The sequence below is a fragment of the Erythranthe guttata genome, chromosome 14 (genome assembly GCF_056151865.1).
Source record: "Erythranthe guttata isolate IM_541 chromosome 14, IM_541, whole genome shotgun sequence".
Taxonomy (NCBI): domain Eukaryota; kingdom Viridiplantae; phylum Streptophyta; class Magnoliopsida; order Lamiales; family Phrymaceae; genus Erythranthe; species Erythranthe guttata.
This window is the reverse complement of record NC_142546.1, coordinates 23,823,865-23,844,714: the sequence shown is the minus strand read 5'-3', so window position 1 is coordinate 23,844,714 and position 20,850 is coordinate 23,823,865. Positions and strand designations below refer to the sequence as shown.

Sequence of the window (20,850 nt, the reverse complement as noted above, 5' to 3'; positions counted from 1 at the left end):
ATGGCTGTCATAATTTTATTTAGTGGTTCGGTAACTTGCAGACAATTTCCCTTCTCAGAATCTGGGAACGAATACTCGTATGAAAGTTAAAACTATATGGACATTTAATTGTTGCTTTTATCTTGCCATAACTAGGCGAAGATTTCAATATCAAGCATATCAGCTTAAGCAAACTATGGAAGTTTAAAATATGCACCAAAACAAGGAAGAAAAACGGAGAAAGAAAAAAAAACAAGTACCAAATTGATGGTATAAGAAACCTAACATCACAATTTTTCGATATTTATTCGCCAAAAAGTATAAGTTCTACACCAAGCTTAACAGATAAGTTTAATCAAGAACTCTCAAAGTTTCAGGCATAATTATTTCAGTCTCTACAAGAAGGGTTGGTTACTCACGAAGATTCAGCCGAAGATGCAGCATCATCTTTGTGCTTAACCATGCCAGAATCAACAAGAATCGGAATTTCTGCTGCAAGCCACGGTGCTAGCCCCAAACAAAGAGCATGCGCTATTCCAAATCTAGGACTGCCATACAAAAAAACAGTACGCAAGTCAATATAAAAACCAAATTTGCCGGTTCCGATATTGACAAGTGAGATATGAAATCATTTTCCACTGATTACTTTAACAAATTTTGCATTATAGCACAACGATCATGTCTAAAAATTGCAGTTATTATGCAACAGTCGAAAAGTTAAATACAAAACCAAATCCTCCCATACGTAGAGAAAAACAAACAGAGATGTATAAATGTTAAAACCAATAATCACCTTCGGCCTCGTTTGGTTGCTAAGATAGGATTAGCCAAGATCCAAGATAAGATTAAATAATCTAACGAAAACCCAATTATTTTATCGGACCCGCGACATAAAAAAAAAAAGCTCCCTAAAAGGCAAGATAAGACTCGATAACATAATACTTTCGGGTCGACCCGAGAAGTTATTGGGTTTACCAAACATCAAACAAGGTCCGATTATTTAGTTAATCATGGCTAATCTCCCCAACCAAACGAGGCCTTCATCTACGCAAATATCTATTAGAAACATTATCAGTAACAGAGTAATAGGGAGAAAGTATGTGGTTCCGATTATTTTTTCGAGCGAGAATCTTTTAACAATTACCGTATGTCGAGAATCGAATAAACTGGAGAAAGAGAGCAAACTAAATTCTTCTACTAAGTCAAATTTAAATTGTTAATCAAAAACCATTTGCAGATCATGTGAATTAATATTCATGAACAACATAATCAACAGGAAGAAAGGAATGAGGAGATCACCAGTTTTTCGCCCACAGCGGCTTGAAATGCACCGTCAAACATATCTTCCCTCCTCTATACATCTGAACAAATTAATTAACAAAATTAAAAATAAATTAAAAAAATCAACTTCCACATTTGGGGGAAAAAAAATTAAAATTCAACTGATTAAAAAAAAAAAAACCTTTTGGGTCTTTCCGTCGAGCTGAGGCAGCTCAATTTCGGGTGCCGTAGCGGGATAGGTCACCGGTATATCGAACTGCAAATCGAATTCGTACTTGAGCAAATTGTGTACATACCAGCATTTACCGGTCCATCGCGTCCCCTCGGGGTTGGCGGCGGAGATCCGGAACCAGTCGTTGTCCTTCGACTTGTTCATGGAGGTGTAGGTGATCAGCGCCTTGTATTCTTCCTTCAGGCGTTGCGTCCACGCGCCGCCGTCGCGTGGCCCGGCTTTCACCGACAGCAAAGGGATTTGAGTCAAGGTTGACTTTGTCGTCGGATCCCAAGTATCCATGACCAGACCAGGAAATTCCACTCCTCGGATAGGGTTAGCGGGTCTGAGGTTTTCGTGCGCGCGGGAGAGTGTGGTGGGACGGTGCGCCGCCGCTGGTGGTGGTGGTGAAGTTGCGTTATTTTTACGATTTTCATTTGTTTCTATATATATACGGAGCAAATATTCTGTATTCGTGTTAATCAATTTAATTAATTACCTCAGATTTTAATTTTTTTTACATTTTTGCCCTTTCGGGGCCATTTAAATTTGAGAAAATTACAGTTTCTACCCCTCAAGTTTGCATCAATTTCACATTTGGTCACCTATGTTCACAAAAACATATATAGTCCCTCATTTAACATATTTCAATAATTTAACATTTTTGGTAATTTTCGTCAATTTACCGTTAGTCTGTCAGGTAAGTCATTGATGGGCTTATGCTTGATTACTTTAGTTTTAACGGAAAATTGACAAAAATGACTAAAAATATTGAATTTTTGAATTATGAGGACCAAATGTGAAATCGATATTAATGTGGGACTGAAATTGTATTTTTCCCTTTAAATTTCTATAATCACAATGAAGTAATTTTATCCAAGATTTCTCGATTTTATTTAAAGGGATAATGACGAATAAGCTCGAAGATATATGTACTTCAATTTAAAAAAAAATGGATATTTAGATTTTTGCTCTTGCTCTTAAAAAACGATTTAGTTAGAAAGAATTTGAACAAGATGGAGGGTTGCAAAACAAAGTTCTTATCTCTTGCTCAAAAGATTATCGTTTTGATATATACGAAATAAAAATAAGTATTTTCACAAAATAATTACCTTAAAATATTTATTTTAATTATGAAAGGAATTTTTTTTTTAAAATCCGGTTGTATTGGATTGGGCTGATTCAAATTGTGACCCAATATCAATTTCGATGCCCAATCCAATTTTAAAATTTAGAAACATTGTCAAAATTCGGTTTCGCCCCTGCTATTTAATTATTTATTATTCAGTTACATATTTAATTATATATTCCCAATCACACCCTCAGCAATCCGAAAGGCTCCGGAATTACACACCTCCTTCACGCGTTGTAATTCCCACGCACTCCCAAATTCAAAACCCTAGAAACCCCTTTCAGACATAACCCCAAATTACGTACTTGAGGATTCGAATTCCTTGTTCCAACAATTCTTACATGGCTGGGCCCCCGGCGAGGGAGCAGGCGCTCTCACTCCTAGCAGCGGCGAATAACCATGGAGATTTGGCCGTGAAGTTATCGTCGTTGAAGCAGGCCAAAGATATATTGTTGTCCGTTGAACCGTCTCAAGCGGCGGAGATTTTCCCTTATTTGGTTGAGCTTCAGTATTCCCCCGAAACCCTCGTTAGAAAGTATCTCCTCGAGTGAGTAATTCTTATTTCTTATTGAAAAGCTTTTTATCCCCTCCAATTTTTGAATTTATGTTGGTTTTTTTTTTCTTCTTCGCATCGTTTGATGTTCCAGAGTAGAGTTATTAGCGCGTCATGGTTAATTTTTTTCTTGTCCAAGGATCCGGTGCAATTTTTTTTGAGTAATTAGGAACCTTGGCTTTCTGATGTAAAATTGTAGCAACAATTATAGCTTTCCATGGTGAATATAAATTCAAACACAATTATACAATTTTGTGATGTCAGTTAGATAAAAATTCAAACACTGTTTTCACCATGGAAAGCTATAATTGTTGCTACAATTTTACACACTTTGCAATATTTTTCAGATTGTAGTTCTAATTCAAACACTGACAAGCTGCTCATAAATAACTTAAATTGTTGTAGTTTCTGATTATAGTCGCTGAAGATAACTTACACGGATAACTGGAAAAGGCTTTTTACGGGCTTTATTTTGCTGTTGAAACAGTAGTGTCATCTCCCTTTATACTGAGGGCCTATTTTGATGTATGAATCTAAGCAACTGTTCAACATATATTAAAGATGTTGTCCGTGCTTTGTTTACATATGATGGTATTTCTACGTTGTTGGATTATTGTCACCTCTTGTTTCACCAATAAACTTTATTGATTTGGTTGATAGGATAATCGACGAGATTGGAGCCAAAACAACGGAACATCTATCCATATTGTTGCCTGCCTTATCGACATTTTTGAATGATAATAATCCCACGGTTGCAAAGCAATCTATAGTGACTGGGACAAAATTTTTTTGTGCTGTCTTGGAAGAGTTAGCTTTTCAGGTCTCTCTCTCTCTCTCTCTGTGTGTGTGTGTGTGTGTGTGTGTGTGTGTGTGTGTGTGTGTGTGTGTGTGTGTGTGTGTGCACCTGCACATATGTATATACATATCTACTTCTGCTTCAGTCGCTTTCTAGTTGTTGTACTTGTGGTATTAACACTTCATATATCAACACTTAAAACATTTGATATAGGAAAAACTTCTTATAGCATTCTTTCATGGCTTTATGTAGTTTATCATTTTCTTCTTTAAAATTTTGTGAATATGAGTATATACAGATATTTAGATGCGTCTTGAATTCACTGTTTATATATTATACAGTTTAGATCTATTTTGTGAAGTTTGTACATCCTCATCCTTAAAATACATATGTTTTTATTTGCTTTGGCCGCCTCATATCTGTTAAGTTGTTGAAACAGTATATATGAAACTTTAAATCTGTACTTAAAAAAATTATAGTTTCAACGGCGTGGTATAGTTGAGAGATGGCTTGAAGAGCTGTGGACGCGGATACTCAAATTTAGAGATGATGTATTGCGTTTTCTGTTCGAGGTATGTATGAAGTTGCTGTAGTTTTTTCAAATCTCATCAAGTAAATTCTCATTTATTCAGCTTACTTGTGCCTTTCACATTATACTCACTAGCATTGTTTAAATGGAATAATTCTTTTGTTGATTCATGACAGCCTACGGTTGTTTGATGATTTGGCATATTTTCTTAAAGTTAACATGGAGACGAAGTTGCTATATGTTTATTTTCACGTGGATCTTCACTATGATGGCCTAGTAGTAATAGAATCGTCTGAATTACTTATCGGTGAAATTGCCTGGTCAAGTAACATATTAGTAATTATGTGTCGAGCATTACCGAGTGCTGGTCTTAAACGTAGAGTATACTCACATGCAACAGGGTCAATGAGGTTACTTTGGCAGTTTGAATTCTGAAAGTTCGTTCCACATATGAATGCTTTATAGACATGGTTTAACAGTTAATGGGCTTCAAATCCTCTATTAAATAAGTTTTGTCCCCTTAGAGAAAATCCTTATAAAACACGTCCTTCTTGAGAAGAAGATAAGATATGCCTGTTTCCTGTTTTTGAAGTGGAATCATTCTGGTAATTGTGGCTGATTCCTTGGATTGTGTTGCAGGTGCGTCCTGTTGGTCCAAAGTTGTTAGCGATAAAGTTTCTAGAAATATATGTTTTACACTTCACGGTGGATTCAAATGGTTCTGGAACGCAGAACCCAGAAGGTAACTTAATAGAAATATGAGTGTTTCGCCTTTTATTAGTGTTTTCTTAAGCTCTGTTATTTATATAGACGTGAGATTTGATTGCCAACTATTGTACTTTTGACTCTGCTTTTCCTGTAGTGACGATAAGGCAAGGGAAGGCGTTTAATGTCTCCTGGATAACGGACGGTCATCCTGTTCTGGATGCATCTGCTCTCATATCAGATGCAAATAGATATATGTGCATTTTGTTGGATATCTTGCAGTCAGCTAGTAGTTTTCCTGGTTCCTTGACGATTGCTGCTATCAATAGGTGAGAATTTCCCACGTGTGATTGTTTTCTTTCTCAATTATGTTATTTCTGAAGTAAACCTGATGGAAAAACTTAACTTTAGTCATATAAATTATAATTTAGCCATAGAGGGAAGATAAAAATTTGCATATTAATTTTCTTCCAGAAGTTGATAAACTTGTTTCTCTGAAATGGATAATATCACCGTGATTGCTGCTATAAAAGTTTGTGTGCCTGGTTTAGGTAGCATAAATAGTCAATACAGGTTGATGGTAGGTGCTATAGTGTGCTATTAGGGACTGGGATGGAGAATAATACGCTTCTTTCTATCGTTTTTGAAGTATGATGGCAGTTGGGATGTTAGATTTTTAATGTTAGTGTTTTTGGATTTAAAATGCTGAAGAGAAAGAAGCAAGAAAGAAGTTCGTACATGACTTTAAGAGAGTACATTAGAAACTCGTTACATGTTTCAAACTATAGGCACCTATCGCTCCATTGTTCTCTTGTTTGACAAGTGTAAACTTCTACATTTATTGTTTTTATTTAATTAAATTTTAATTCACTTTACTGTCCTTTACCACCAAATACAAACTCTAACCTATGGTGTCTGCAAATTATATTATATACACACACACACACACATAAATTTTATCTACTATTATGTATTTTGTGCTAATGTGTGGTCTGTCCCTTTTCAAGTTTTCTGGTAATTGCATCAACCTTTGCCTTTGTGTACTCATTATTTTCTCCTCTGTGTTCCTCTGCTTGCATGTGTTACCATTGTATTTATTTATTCTATCAAAGTGCTATTTCTGATAATGTTTCGTGTTTATGATGTGATTTTATGTGTATTGTATGACATTGACTTTAAAATCTGCACTTCCCTATTTGAGCTTTTGTGATTTATGCAAAATTTTCCAGCAGCCAAGTAAAGCCTCTAGATATTAAGTTGTTAGTATCTATGGAAGTCGAAAAATCTTTCGTCGTAGTTATATCTGGAGTGTTCAGCCAAAATAGTACAATATTGCAACCATTTTCTTACTCATTTGTTTGAAATGATGATTCCCTCCACCTCGCAGTCGTAGTTCTAATGTGTAAGCTATTTGCTGTTTGTGCATGTAATGTTTTCGAGCAAATTGTACCTATGAGGTAATTGCATCGCAGTACATTGCACATGTTATTTTCTTTGGAGGGATCAATGAAGCCTGGCAATTGGTTTTAGTGTAAGTTCAACTGCCTTTTTGTGCTATTATTGCAGCATGCTGTCAAGCTTTTTAACATGGAGTTAAATGGCAGTTTGCCTGGGACTGCTGAATTCATGGTTCAGATAAGAGAAGTAGGAGTTAGCTGATATCAACAACATTGGCGGTTGATAGGACTGAATAAGCGATGGATAAATTTCATCTGATTGATTTGAACTGATTTGAACTAGCAACTTATTGCTTGTATATTTTTTAGTGAGACCAAAATGCCTCGTCATTTTAGCACATCTTTTGTATGAATACACAGTTGCAGCATGTGCAGCCTGTAAATAATGTTTGTTAATGTATATGTTTGTGCTTAATTTTTTCTATATCCACATTAATTTTATTAATAATAATAGTTTTGCTACTGCAACAAGGTTTCTACCAGCTGCTCAATCCCCATATGGAATCAGCTGTTTATGTCCTATGGAAATTATATTGATATGCATATATAGCTGGATAATTACTAACTGTTTTTATAAGATGGTTCCATGGGACTGTGTTTTTGTGGAGAAACACAACTTCTACCTATGTCTTCTCCAATGTCGGGCAATTACTAGCATTTGCCAAGTCAGTCTTAAGTCATAGATTGTGATTTTAGTTTTCGGCTGGCCTAGAGAGTAGTTTGAAGATTTGAATTGGGAAAGTGGGAAGGCATAGAAGTGATTATTCTCATCCTAAAGGATGTTGATTGTTGACCGATGGCCGAACATTGCATCTGTAGCATTTTCTGGTTTCTATTTTAGTCTAGTACAATTGAAAACCTGTGCTGTTGATCAGTTGCAACCTGTCATCCAACTGTCATGTGGGAATTCTTGTGGTATTACTTGGATGGAGCATTAGGGATTTGGAGGCGATATCCCCTCTTTATAAGGTTGAAGGAAATTCTTAAAATTCCTGTCAAAATTTGCCGTGCATTTTGGTCCATTTTGAACTCTGGTTTATGTTTGCATAGGAGGACAAGCTTTATCATTCATGTTCACATGCCATTTCTAATTTTTCCCTTAACCTCTCTTTGAATATATGACCTTGTTCTTAGTGGCTGTCTAGTTTCTCATTAAGATTTCCTAGATGATTGAGTTGATGTGTTGCTGCATATTGTCTTATACTTTTGTCGTTCAGGTTGGCAGGGTCATAATATTTGTGATGATCGTTTTGTGGTATGAAATTGCAATGTTTTGTTTCTTTGGCATCTTGTTTCTTTCTCAAATGGAAAAAATAACAACCTATGTTGCACGGAGACTTCAACTTCTAAATGTTTCCATGTTTCGTAAACTTTTCGGATACGAAACTCGCGAACACCTACCGGAAATATTTTTGGCCATTTTGTAATTTAAAAAGATTAGAAACACGTTTTACTAACATATTCTCCAATATGTTTGTTCTTTCTTAATTCTTGATATGTTTGGCAATCCATTTCTTTATTTGTTTTCATAAACATGATATTGTGTGCAAAAGGACAATAGTTGCCTGTTTATAATTTATGATTACAGTTCGATTTTTATAACCATCTAGGATCAATGACAGTGTCATTTACGGAGTAAAAAGATTAGGAAATGTGAGATCTGAAGTTATAATTCTCTCTGTTTACTGTTTACAGTCCATAACTATGACCGTCCAAGGCAGTGTTGGAATGTTTTAGGAGAATATATTGCCTCCTCTAGTTAAATTTTCTCAAAAATCCAATGCTAAAGGGCTCGAATGTGGAATGATGGCAGCAATTTTCAATGTTTGTTGGTTTGTTCTAAATAAGTTTATTTTTTAAAGTTCAGCAGCTCAATTTAATTCTTTTGTTTTTGGCTTTGTAATGAAATAATGTTTAAGCTACGAAGTTGAGATCTATAATGCTATGGTTGTTGGTGGGTCAAACTAGAAGATAGAGTATGGTTAAAATGAAGGAAGAGTAGACGGAATATGTTATCTTTACATCAGAGAGTCTTCTGCTTGCTAATGTAGATTGTGTGATAAGTTTAAAATCTCTTTGTTCTAGATTTGTTTATTGTTTTAATCTCATGTATATATTTCCTGCATTTTACTCTTTTCTCATTAGCATTAGAGATGTTTTGTCTAATATGAGCATAATCTGACACATTTCCTGGCAGTCTTGCAGCTATTGCACGGAAGAGGCCTGTCTACTATAAATCGGTCGTTACTGCACTGCTTGATTTTAATCCAAGTCTTGAGCCAGCAAAGGGTGCCCATACTGTCAGCATCCAGTATTGTTTGAGAACTGCATTTTTAGGGTTTTTAAGGTGTACCCATCCTGTCATTGCAGAGGTAAAGTTATAAAATAGTACTGCTTGATAATATATTCGAGTCAATGGCTACATCAAACTATCATGTTTTCAGTATATCAGATCGTTCAGGGTATAATTGTATGGAAATTAGCAACGTCTATTTACAAGATCATGGCTTCTTTCTGTTTGGTTGTAATATCATATTAGTCATGCTATACTTATATGCATAGCACAATAAACTTACAAAATCATAGCTTCTTTCTGCTTGGTTGTTCAAAATATGAATGACTTATCGCTCCCTGAAGCTTGCAGTTATTGGTGTTATAGAACCACCAATGTGCTATATTTAGTAGGGCTTTGAGTTTAATGTGCTATATTTAGTAGGGCTTTGAGTTTAAATCAATTTAGGCTGTTGTATTGCGAATGGAGGATTTTGGCGGGGGTTACAGGTCTAATTTGGTGAGGTTGTAACATTTCACCTTACTTGGTCTTTTACGGGTGTTTTTTTTTTTTAAGCAAGATCTTTAACACTGGATTAATTGCTGTGTCTGATGTTCCATGCTTTTTATGAACTTCTCTTCTACATTTTTAAGTCATTAACTCATTTTCTGTACGTCAAAATATATGCATCAATAGTGAAATTCATTATGTTGGGACATTGAAGTTTTAATCTTACTAGACTGCATCCGGGCATATACATGTTTAAACTTGAGAGCTACTTCAAAATTGCGGCAAACAAACATAAGTGCTTTTTTTGACCCACTGATAGCATTCTGCAAGAAATACCTATTTCAGAAGGTCATACCCCTGCTCGCACCCATCAGCAAATTAGAAAGAATTAAGATCTTTAGTAGCTGTGGCATATCCTTACTTTGGAATTATTTCATTTTTCTCTTCAGTCAAGAGAGAGATTGCTTAAAGAGTTGCGATCAATGAATGCTGGAGATGCTGCTGATCAAGTTGTCCGACACGTAGATAAAATCATGAAAAACTACGAGCGTGCTTCAAAAGATCTGAAATTTGCTAAGGTAATCTCTTGTAAGAAGAAAAACCTTTTTAGTGCTTATGGATCGCTGATTCCAGATAAAATTAACTGTTCTGTTTTTGGCCTTCCTTCTCCAGGATGATCATCTATCCAGTCAGTTACATATTTCAGGGGATGCGACGAAGAAAAGGTCAGCACCATCTAACAATGACGAACAGCATAATAGCTTTGATGCCAGCTCTAAGAGACTCCGTTATGGCCCTAACAGCGATACAACCACCAGTATTAATAATGATGCTGGGCAGAATCATGTCAATGGGATATTCCCTAAGCTCCCTGTACTGGATGTGGATCTGACCCCGGTGGAACAGATGATTGCTATGATTGGTGCTTTAATTGCAGAAGGAGAAAGAGGAGTTCAATCTCTTGAAATTCTTGTTTCCAACATACATGCTGATTTGCTCGCCGATATTGTCATAACGAATATGAAGCACTTACCAGAGAATCCACCTCCTGTGGCAAAATACAGTAATCGTCCCGGTGATTCTTCTACTGACCCAGCCCAGGTAGTCTCCTCAAATGGTTCTGCAACCTCTATGCAGACATCGGACCTTTCAGCTAAAGTACATGCATCTTCATCCAACACGACTAGTTTACCGTTTTCTGATATGTCGATTTCCTCGAATCTTTCTACAGACTCCAAGCGTGATCCAAGAAGGGTAATGTTTGCCAATTGGCATATCTGAGACATTTCATTTTTATGTTGTCATCACATTGAGTTTGACTCCAGCTGTTTTTTTTTTATAATAATTTTAATAAATGGTCCAGGATCCTCGTCGCCTTGATCCGAGGCGCATGGTGATTCCTATTGAAGCGCCACCAACATCTGTTTTCGAAGATAATGCAAATGCTGTGCAATTAGCTGTACAAACTGATTTCGATGCTTTTAGTTCCTTCATTCCACCCGTATTGCTACCTCCATCATCTATTCCTGAAAGTACCTCTCCACTCCTCATGCCCACAACTGAAACTGACTTAAATCTATCAGAATTGGAAGTTGACTTGTCAATTCCAGAAGATGAAGTCCAGGATGTGAATGCAAATGCATTCTCTCCAGATAGGGTGACAAATAATGCTTTACTTCTTTCACCATCCCCTATTAACAAAGCTGAGGAACCTGTTGTCCATGAATCGATGGATGTTGCCATGCTAGATGAAGCTTATTCCCCATCATCACAAGAAACAGACCCATTTTCTCCAGATACTGAAGCAGCTGAGATTTCATTGGCGGAGTTGCCAATTCTTCCCGTTTACGTTAATCTAGCTGAAGACCATCAAAGAAGTGCAAGGAGATTGGCACTTGAAAGGTTAATCAATTTGTACCAGAATTCAGAGAGAACAGATCTTAAGCAAACACAGATTGCATTAGTTGCTCGATTGTTTGCACAGGTAGCGCCTAACATCCCCATCGATAAATTGTTGTCAAGTTTTCAGTGTCGAGGTTGTGTTGGTTTTCCAAAATCTTGGTGGGGACCTTTGTTTCTTGACTGTTTTAGTTTCACATTTGAAACAAGAATTTGACAACTTGTATGAACTTAACACTTGCGTAATGACAAAGTTTGGAATGTAAATGTTATGCCTTTTGAGTAGCATCTTGACGTTATATCTTAGTTTCTTCTCTGATACGTATATACCAGATATTGATGGCTTTTAGTTGTTGCTAGACTGCTCTTAGTTCAAGGAAAATTCGGTTTGTTTTATCAATTTGGATTTCTTACATTTAAAACCTACATACATTGGAATGTTACTGAAGAAAACAATAAATTGTTGTTTCCCAACCTACAAAGATATGTCTGTTTTGCTTCTCATAATTAATCTGTAAGGTTGCTCCTTTATTTTCTACACTTCTTCAGTAATGGCGTTTTCTCTATTAAAAGATTAAAATTTACTCTGAACTTAATATTCACATTCAATCTTAGTCTCTGTCATGTGAATTCCGTTTGAAAATCTGGTGGATTACAATGTATGTACATATTTGGTGGTTGAGGATTGAGGTTATTTTTTTATTTTTTATTTTTTATTTTTTATTTTTTTTATTTTCTGGTAGAGTTCTAAAATAACGCGAAGAATTCTCAGCAATTACTTTTGTTGATTTGCCCTATTCTAGTTATATTTCTTTTAACAGCAGAATATAGGAGTAGGGGATTCAACCCTTTTATGGATAGCGTATCAATTGAATGTGGTAACTTATCTGACCGCAAATAGCAGACCTAGTATAAGTACGAGCTATGAATTTATGTTTTGCATCTTGTCAATGACCATTTGTTTGTCAACTCCAATTATTTCAAGTTACTTCGTGAACTTATGATATTAACCCTTAAAAGATGCGAAGGAGTGGTAACTCCTATTTTGTAGCAATGCTAGAACCTCTTTCGTTTCTGAAACAAATCTGCTCATCTTAGTGCTCATATTGGTTGCTCTTACTGGTACTAAATTGTATTCTTGTCTGTTCTTTTGTAGATTGATGACAATGATGTGATTGAAATGGTGCAGAAACGTATTGTATCAGATTATGAACAGAAAAAGGTATCTTTCTCTCTCTCCCTCTTTCTTCTACACACAGCCAATGCACCTATTGTTTTACACATTGCGACGAAAAATTAAACCATCATTCATTACACTCTTTACAGCATTGTGGCTTCTATGAAATGGAGAAATGGTGTCAGTCTTTTTAGTTTTCTTCGTCAATGATTAAAGCCTTACGTAATTGGCCTTTTTGTCGTAATTTTCAGGGACACGAGCTCGTATTGCACATTCTCTACCATCTGCATAGTCTTGTGATCTCAGATTCTGCGTCATCTGCCGCTGCTGTATATGAGAAATTCCTTCTGGGAGTGGTAGGAGATTTCTTAGCTGGCCCCAGTCCCCATTACTGTTGCCATAAAATTATTAATGTATCATCTTTAATTGCAGGCAAAGTCTCTGCTAGTTGATTTACCAGCATCCAACAAGTCTTTCAGTCGACTTCTTGGGGAGGTTCCTTGTATACCTGATTCTGTATTGGCAATGTTGGATGACATATGTACCAAGAGTCACTCCGGGGCAGATGGTGATCGTGTCACTCAGGGCCTTGGTGCCGTGTGGAGCTTGATCCTGGGCCGGCCACAGAGTCGTCAAGCATGTTTGGCTATAGCTTTGAAGGTAAATTACTATAAGACTCGACTTTTTGGTATTTTATGTCAGTTTTCCTTACTTGTAGTTTGCTTATTTAACTTTGAACTTGCAAGTATGGCCTTTATTTTAGCTGATTTTCTGCTGGAATTGATATCATCCAACTTCATCTGTTATATTCAATTCAACTTTCTCTTCTCTTCAAGTGTCCTGTTTCTTGATGGATTGGAATCTGAGATGGTTAGATTTCTTCATATTCTTCAAAGGTCGAGGATTTTGACGCAGGCGCTTGCTGGATTTGGTTGATGAGAGTTGAATTACTACTATTTATTAACAGTTGGACACCTATCCTAGAGCTATTTGTTTCATCCCAGTTATGGATTTAGTATCTATTTGTACGAACACTTGTCTGCTTTGCAGTTTCTTGATTTTTTCATTTTTATTTATTGCCTCTTTTGGTGTGGCAGTAATTGTTCTGCCATACCATGGGCGGCATATGAGATGATAAGTGACTAAAATTTGACTAAAACTCCATTTGTCTGCTATGTGAAAATTAGTATGGCGTGGAAAATATTATACCTTGGCAGCAAAAATTTGTACCGTACTGATCTCTTCTCTTACTTTTCTAATTCCACATGGCAGTGCACTGTTCTCCCGGAGGATGATGTTCAAGCAAAGGCTATACGCCTGGTGAGAACTTGCGTATCTTTCTCCTTTTGGCATTATTGAGGAGCTCGTCTAAGAAACCATTTTCTGTCAGTAGGAAATTATGGACTGAAGTTATTGATTCTGTGCCTTGTCAGGTTTCAAACAAATTGTACGCAGTTAGCTATATTTCTGAGAACATTGAGCAATTTGCAACAGATATGTTCTTGTCAGCTGTAGATCAGAGATTTTCAGATTCATTGCTTTCACAATCTGCACATTCAGAAAAAAGAATCGGAGTGCAGGTTTGTAACATGTTATCTTGTCCTCATTATTACTTCAATAACAATGATATACTGATCTTCCGATATTTCTTTTATTTCTTACTTGTCTGGAATTCATACATCAAACTAGAAAAAGAACCGTTATGCTAAACTTAGGAATTTCATTTCCGGAATCATTGTTAGGAGTTCCAAATTACAATCTGCTACTCCTAATCTATGTATGATCTGCCTCTCGCATCCCAGTTCCTAGTTTAGTGGGATTATTTTGTTTCTTGTTTTCAGAAGCAGGATTCTCTGTTGAATAGAGTAACTTTATTCCATGAATGCATGTTGCAAATCTCTGTAGACCTCTGGAGAACATGTCAAGATGGGATGCTTCCATTGCTCTGCAACCAATCATTTACAAATTTCTCTCTTTCTCTCTCTCAAAATTTATTTCTATAAAATAATGAGTTTCTGCAAATGGTATTAGTTGAAGGCTTAAGCAGATAGATGGCATGTATTACTGTACTTCTGATTGTTAGTGCTTAACTGTCCTACACAGTGGTGATCCATCATTATCTGTGGTAGGTGAAGTCACACACTTTGTATCGAAGATGAACATTTCTTGAAACTTCTTACAAGTTATCATACACTTAATGCACGTGTTTTTGCATGTTTTTTCTTCGTATGAAGTTTAAAGAGCAAAAACAAGGATTCTAAATAGTCCTAAAAATATTTGTGCCAGAGTTTCTTGCAAGTTCATCTCTTTATTGGTATATATAACATATGTCTGGTAATCCTCCCAAAAATTTCTCCGGGTCACACTTATTCTCGTCTTTTGGGTGAAAAAGGGTTCGCAAGTTCTGTTTCTTTGTCTTATTACGCCCGATATGCTGATTTATGTATTTGAGCTTGCTATGCTACTTTCTCATTTAACTATATTACTGACGATCTGTTTTTGTCAGTATGTACCTTGGTTCATTTGGTTGAGGGCCATACCTTTTATGAGAGACTGGCTTGCTCTGAATGTTTTGCACACATATCTGAATTATCTCATTTTTTGGTTAAACAGTCAGCAGTCACCCTATCCACGAATGTTCTTCTATATCGTATTTTTATTCATTGGGTCTCTGTAAAGGTTAAAGTTAACCAAGATACCATAGTTCTTGGTTTTGCTTGTCGATGATTAATGCTAAGCTGAAAGCCTTTGAAAAGTTACCACGTTACTTGGCACTGGACTGTATGATCTCTTTTGAACTTTGAAGGATACTTAAGTACATAACTTTTGAACTTTGAAGAATGGTTAAGTACATAACTGTAATTTTGTAAAGATTTTCTATTAAACATTGGTTAGATGGACAGCCATTTTAATTATTCCTCCCTGTTCAAATTTGTTTAGGTAGAAAGCATGGAAACATCGATAAGTGGATCTCATGTTTCAGAGCCTGGGATTTCTGAAACATCCACAAGTGTCATACAGGATGCATCCATGGATGATTCGTCAAGTGTGTTTTCTCAATCTCACAGACTCATGTCCTTGTTTTTCGCATTATGCGCAAAGGTTGGTGGATGTTACCCTTTGATACATGGGAGAGAAAAGATGTACTTGTATCTTTTGGTTATTTGGAATCCTTGCTTATGTTGCTTTTGTTTCCTTGCAGAAACCAACTCTTCTAGAACTTGTTTTTAACAGTTATGGGCGGGCCTCAAAGGCTGTTAAGCAGGTATTTGTTCATTGTAGTAGCTTAACTTATATTGGTTAAGGTGCACTACTGTCTTCTAGCTTTAAATTAGTTAATCTGTTTCAAGAAACACTCTTAAGATTCTCTTGTGCAGGCTGTACATCGTCATGTATCTGTTCTTGTGAGGTCTCTGGGGTCGTCATATTCTCAATTGCTTCATATAATATCTAATCCACCCCACGGAAGTGAAGATTTATTGATACAGGTTGGTTATCCAAGTCTACTCAAATTCCTCTTAACTTTCCAATATTTTCCTCTTGAATACTCTTCCTAAAATGCTAACAGTTTTTTGGTTTTATCTAAAGGTTCTTCATTTACTGTCTGAAGGGCAAACACCACCTCCAGATTTAGTAGTGACTGTCAAGCATTTATATGAAACCAAACTGAAGGTTCTCATTAGTGCCAATTTATGCGCCTTCTACTTATTAGACATAACCTTCCAATACTTTGTTCATCATGAGATTTTTCTTTTGCAGGATGCTACTATTCTCATACCAATTCTTTCGGCCTTTTCAAGAGATGAGGTGCTGACCTATATCCTGTTTAGCCTTGTTATTGAATGTGAATTTAATACGTTATATTGATGCTCGGATGCATATAGTTTCCAATTTATTGACAATAATAGAATTTGAATCCGTAAAAAGAATGTATATTTGGCTTGATGCTGAAAATCTAACAATTGATGTCTTCAGTGAAATACGTTGTTAGGATATACGCTGGTAACCTGAAAATGTGATCAAACCATGCACATAAGAAAGCAAAAAATCATTTTTGAAAAGTGTAACAGTTATAATAGGCACGAAGTTAAATATGACATATGTCATACAGTTTTCCCCTTTTCCTTCATTTCAGTTGTCAGAACAAGCAAAAGGCACCTAGCATATTAATGGTCGGAAAAAGTTGATATATGCTCTCGCGAAATCATTTTAACTTGTTTGATCTTTTGGTTAGCTTCTCTTTATTTTCATCTAATGATTATTTATCCTGTTCCAGGTCTTACCTATTTTCCCTCGGCTTGTCCAGCTTCCTTTACCCAAGTTTCAGACTGCACTTGCTCATATTTTGCAGGTATCTATAAGTTCGATAATTGTTATCTCTCTCTTGAGCATTAATACAAATATTTAATATTTGGCTCATTGGTATCTGTGGCCTGTGTGAGAAAGAGAACTACAATAATTCATTTTCGTTTAGACAATTCCAAGTTCCAAGCACATTGATTTCTTACTATCTGTAATCTGTATATCCAATTTCTTAACTAGGTCGAAGTAAAGTTAAGGACCTTGTTTTCAAGTAAACAGTGATAAGTGTTGTGGAAGCAGATACTCTGGGTAGCTCTTTGATAAATTATGAAAAAAATGATAAGTTGGAAAATAATAGGTGGCAAATCAACTGTTGGAGAAAGATAGACAGTGAATACTTTCAGCACCCCGTTAGAACTAAAGAGTCATCGACACACTAATTTTGTTCAAAAGTGATTTTTCAAAGTAACAGTTTAGCGGTCATCTATGACAATTTATATTTAATTTAATGTAGTTTTGAATTCTATTATACGTCTTGATTTAGAGGTCATGCATTCATTATGTATCCATCTTGAACCATGTAGGCATTGTTCCAGATGAACTGTTTTCAAAACATAGGATGACATTGAAAGATTTTTTGGACTTCTGATCAATTTATAACTGGTTTCTCGTGTTTCTAAGATTTTATTACCTAATTATTTTTCAGGGTTCTGCTCATACAGGTCCTGCATTAACACCAATTGAAGTTTTGGTAGCAATCCATGATATTTCTCCTGATAAAGATGGTCTTCCGCTGAAAAAGGTCCTTGTCTAAGCCTCCTGTTAAAACTTTGTTTTTTGGTAGTAACTAGAAGGCATTTTCATGTCATATATACAGAAGATGAGTATTAAATATCTAATGCCATCCCTCATTTTCTTATTCTTCTTTTGCAACATAAAAGCATACATCCTTAGTTGTTCATGACTTTCTGATCTAGGATTGAAACTTCTCAGGTCATTGAAGTGTAAATTTGTGCTTGCATTATCACGTATATTTGGTCTGATACTGTCATGTAATTAACTTTCAGATCACGGATGCTTGCTCAGCTTGTTTTGAGCAGCGCACGGTTTTTACGCAACAAGTCCTGGCAAAGGCTTTAAACCAGATGGTATATATATCTTTTGTAGCATGAATGCAATGATTTCTAGCTACACATTATCAACTTCGCTCATTTTTATTTGTAGGTCGATCGCACTCAACTTCCACTGCTCTACATGAGAACTGTAATCCAAGCAATTGATGCTTTTCCAACACTGGTAATTCTATTTTCTTCACTAATCATAGTATGCGTGGGCTTTGTTCTTCAAGTCATTTACGACTGTGTAAAAGACCGAGTCACTTTTGGTATTCATAGTTCTTATTGATGATTTGATTCTAGGTGGATTTTGTCATGGAAATCCTGATGAAACTTGTAAACAGACAGGTATGTCAAGTTGAGCTTGAAGTGTGATTTTCCTAACGATTTTCCAGCCACTGTAGAATGTGAAAGGCAACTCATTTTTTATGTTAATAATGGACCACAGGTATGGAGAATGCCAAAACTATGGGTTGGCTTCTTGAAATGTATTTCCCAAACGCAGCCGCATTCTTTCCATGTATTGCTACAGGTATTTTCTGGTTCAAATGTTGTGTATGTTGTTCCCTTGTTCGTCCTCTGTCTTTCGTTTTCAACCCTCTCTGTTTCTTGCTTGTGCAGTTGCCATCATCTCCACTTGAGAGTGCTCTGAACAAATATCCAAATCTTCGTGGTCCACTTACTGCTTTCGTGAACCAATCCAATAGTAAAACCTCTCTACCTAGGTATGCCAACTCGTACCTTGCATCGGCTAATTATTCCCACCCTTCAGTTAATTAGTTTGTCTTAGCCTCTTGTTAATTTTATCTGCATAATGCTGAATTTTCTTTAACTCTCAAGCAGGCAACAAAGTTCTTGCCAGCGTTTGTAAATCTTATAAGAAATAGTTCATTAGCAGGAGGAATATTGGCAGTGACACAAGAATGTGATGAATATGTCATTACCACCAATACTACAATTATTATCGATTAAGGTTCTAAAATTCATTACTGTATGTTTTTAGTATTAGGTTGAGAAAAATAAAATAAAAATCAAATGGAACGGTTAGAAATAAAAAAAATCCCAATTATCTATTTTAACTGTTGCTCGGCACATCCATTCATTAGTAAAATTCTGTCACAATGTGCTATGTGTTTAAATGGGAGTAGATGCATTAAGTTACAGCTTAACTGTAGAGAAGATATACTGGGTACTGTTGTTCGTCAAATGTTGCGTATTAGTTCATTACATTTTTTTTAACTGTATGATGGATATGCAAAATAATGTTTTAAACGTATTATTTTGAAGTTTTGAGGTTTTAAATAACCCTTTACTTAATCGTGTAACTGTTACAGGTCAACACTAGTGCTTCTTGGCCTGGCATCTGAAATACACATTCAGCAACCACAGGTTACTTCATCTTTGCATGCCTCAGATCCAAATTCATCAATTAGCGGGACAACATTCACTTAATACAAAGCATATTGAGAGGAGAACCCCTATAAATTACGTTTAAGCAAAATCCGGAGGTTTTCTACTTCAGAAACGTGTCACATTGCACACCCAAACACCAAAAGGGAACACATTCATTTTTCGTGTCAACGGGCTCACCTGCAATTTGCTTTGGGCCTGGAGCCAGCTGTTTTCATTAGAATTTCAGGAATAATTATTTTTGGCCACCTTTCTTTAGTAGTAGTTTTTTTTTTCTTTTTCTTTTTTTTTTTTCGGGGGTGTGTTCCAGTGGTTCTTCGTCTTATCGCGTATTTCAGTAGTTAATGCTGGGGTTATCGCTTATTCTATAGGCATTCTTTGTAATCAATAATCCCTTTGTATTAGTAGTAGTATGTGTGTGCATTAGGGGTGTCTCCGTCAAGGCACCAAAAAAAGGTAATTTTTTTGTATGCATGAAAGAAGTTACCGAATGTTCCGATGAACATTTCAGCTATTTCCAAAACCCGACACCACTACACAGACTTGAGTTACAGGTGTAGTATGTATCAATATCAACAGTCACTTTGTATGTATGCCAAAGCAATACCAAAAATTCATCCTACTAGTCGGATTCAATGGTTATAACTTGTGTCTTGTTCATCATTTTCCAGATTTATTTACTTTTCTATGCAAGTTGGTCATAAATCTAATATTCCGTGTGGAACATTCTTAAATTTGGTTAATGCGTTGTTTTCACGAAGTATCTAATTTTCTTCTTAAAAACGAGACACATGGCTTTCGTTACGTAATGTTTATTGAATCGTCAAAAGAAATTCATCATCATTTTGTGGATCATAGTACCGGATAATTGGCTTGTGGTTATATTAGTGGTTGTCTTAATTCATCATTCCATCATACACTAAATCTCATCCCTATCAAACGACTGCATTTCGGTTGTGATGCCGACATTTATTCAAACCTCCACTCCGATTTACCAAATTATTTATTTAAAAAAAAAAAATAACTTAGACATGCTTCTTGGACTCCTCTATTCGTTTAAAGTATCTCTCTTGACTGCTGTTTTGGCCAATTCCTTTATCATTTGAATTTGTTTATGCTATTATTTGAGTTTGATAGTCAAACACTACTAATAAGAACAGGCGTAACAAATTTGTCAAAAACAGTGGTTTGTGCGTGCGTGCTATCTATCTATCTTTCCGATTGATGCTTCTCTTCACTTTTTGCTTCTTCAAAGCCAAGTCTCTCTATTTAATCGTCCACGTTTCGATCTTTGCACTCCGTAAACGTAACATATTTCCCCCCTTTTTTCCACACATGTGCATTTTTCATTAATAAAGTTGGTTTTAATCATCACATATACAGAGTGGCTTAGCAAATTGACTTTGTTCTTGTGGGATATTTTTTTTAGTAGAGAAAAAAACCACACATGCAATGTGTGTGTGTGTGTGTGTGTGTGAAAGCACAAGGTGGGGCCAACACATAAAGATGGTTCTTAGAGACA

The 20,850-nt window shown here is 35.9% G+C and overlaps 2 protein-coding genes and 1 long non-coding RNA gene across 7 annotated transcripts; 2 read left to right on the top strand and 1 right to left on the bottom strand.

The window, feature by feature from the left end:
* Positions 1-223: 223 nt before the first annotated feature.
* On the bottom strand, positions 224-1,979 carry LOC105972636 (ubiquitin-fold modifier-conjugating enzyme). Its single transcript, XM_012997610.2, has 3 exons — positions 1,442-1,979; positions 1,279-1,340; positions 224-527 (listed from the first exon to the last, which is right to left on the bottom strand). The coding sequence occupies exons 1-3, from the start codon at positions 1,772-1,774 to the stop codon at positions 395-397; spliced, it is 528 nt and encodes a 175-aa protein (XP_012853064.1). The 5' UTR covers positions 1,775-1,979; the 3' UTR covers positions 224-394.
* Positions 1,980-2,769: 790 nt separating this feature from the next.
* Positions 2,770-19,970, top strand: LOC105959305 (symplekin). 5 transcript variants are annotated; one of them, XR_016029806.1, is made up of 28 exons: positions 2,774-3,150; positions 3,817-3,976; positions 4,432-4,524; positions 5,121-5,223; positions 5,344-5,515; positions 8,841-9,015; positions 9,875-10,003; positions 10,098-10,679; positions 10,789-11,409; positions 12,481-12,546; positions 12,753-12,857; positions 12,934-13,161; positions 13,774-13,821; positions 13,935-14,081; positions 15,442-15,603; positions 15,704-15,766; positions 15,879-15,989; positions 16,090-16,173; positions 16,261-16,308; positions 16,778-16,852; positions 17,510-17,605; positions 17,871-17,951; positions 18,028-18,099; positions 18,222-18,266; positions 18,367-18,450; positions 18,540-18,643; positions 18,762-18,891; positions 19,253-19,970. XR_016029806.1 is itself a non-coding variant. In XM_012983372.2 (27 exons), exons 1-27 carry the CDS (start codon positions 2,945-2,947, stop codon positions 19,368-19,370), a joined length of 3,978 nt encoding a protein of 1,325 aa, XP_012838826.2. In that variant the 5' UTR covers positions 2,770-2,944; the 3' UTR covers positions 19,371-19,970. The 5 variants fall into 5 exon arrangements, 2 of the variants coding, with proteins under 2 accessions (XP_012838826.2, XP_088670146.1); XM_012983372.2 differs by lacking the exon at positions 18,762-18,891 and having other exon boundaries at positions 2,770-3,150; XR_016029807.1 differs by lacking the exon at positions 18,762-18,891 and having other exon boundaries at positions 17,526-17,605.
* On the top strand, positions 6,576-6,980 carry LOC148765488 (uncharacterized). The gene is made up of 2 exons (XR_016029809.1): positions 6,576-6,717; positions 6,791-6,980. It is a non-coding gene; the product is annotated as an uncharacterized LOC148765488 (long non-coding RNA).
* Positions 19,971-20,850: the final 880 nt, after the last annotated feature.

What these genes read in the sequence shown, in the direction of transcription:
- LOC105972636 (XM_012997610.2), bottom strand. Translation starts at nt 1,774, where the DNA reads ATGGATACTTGGGATCCGACGACAAAGTCAACCTTGACTCAAATCCCT. An exon ending in TCGACGGAAAGACCCAAAAG is followed by an intron (nt 1,341 to 1,441) that starts GTTTTTTTTTTT and finishes TAATTTGTTCAG; the next exon opens with ATGTATAGAGGAGGGAAGAT. An exon ending in CCGCTGTGGGCGAAAAACTG is followed by an intron (nt 528 to 1,278) that starts GTGATCTCCTCA and finishes TTTGTATGGCAG; the next exon opens with TCCTAGATTTGGAATAGCGC.
- LOC105959305 (XM_012983372.2), top strand. Translation starts at nt 2,945, where the DNA reads ATGGCTGGGCCCCCGGCGAGGGAGCAGGCGCTCTCACTCCTAGCAGCG. An exon ending in CAGATTATGAACAGAAAAAG is followed by an intron (nt 12,547 to 12,752) that starts GTATCTTTCTCT and finishes CGTAATTTTCAG; the next exon opens with GGACACGAGCTCGTATTGCA. An exon ending in TGAAACTTGTAAACAGACAG is followed by an intron (nt 18,267 to 18,366) that starts GTATGTCAAGTT and finishes AATGGACCACAG; the next exon opens with GTATGGAGAATGCCAAAACT.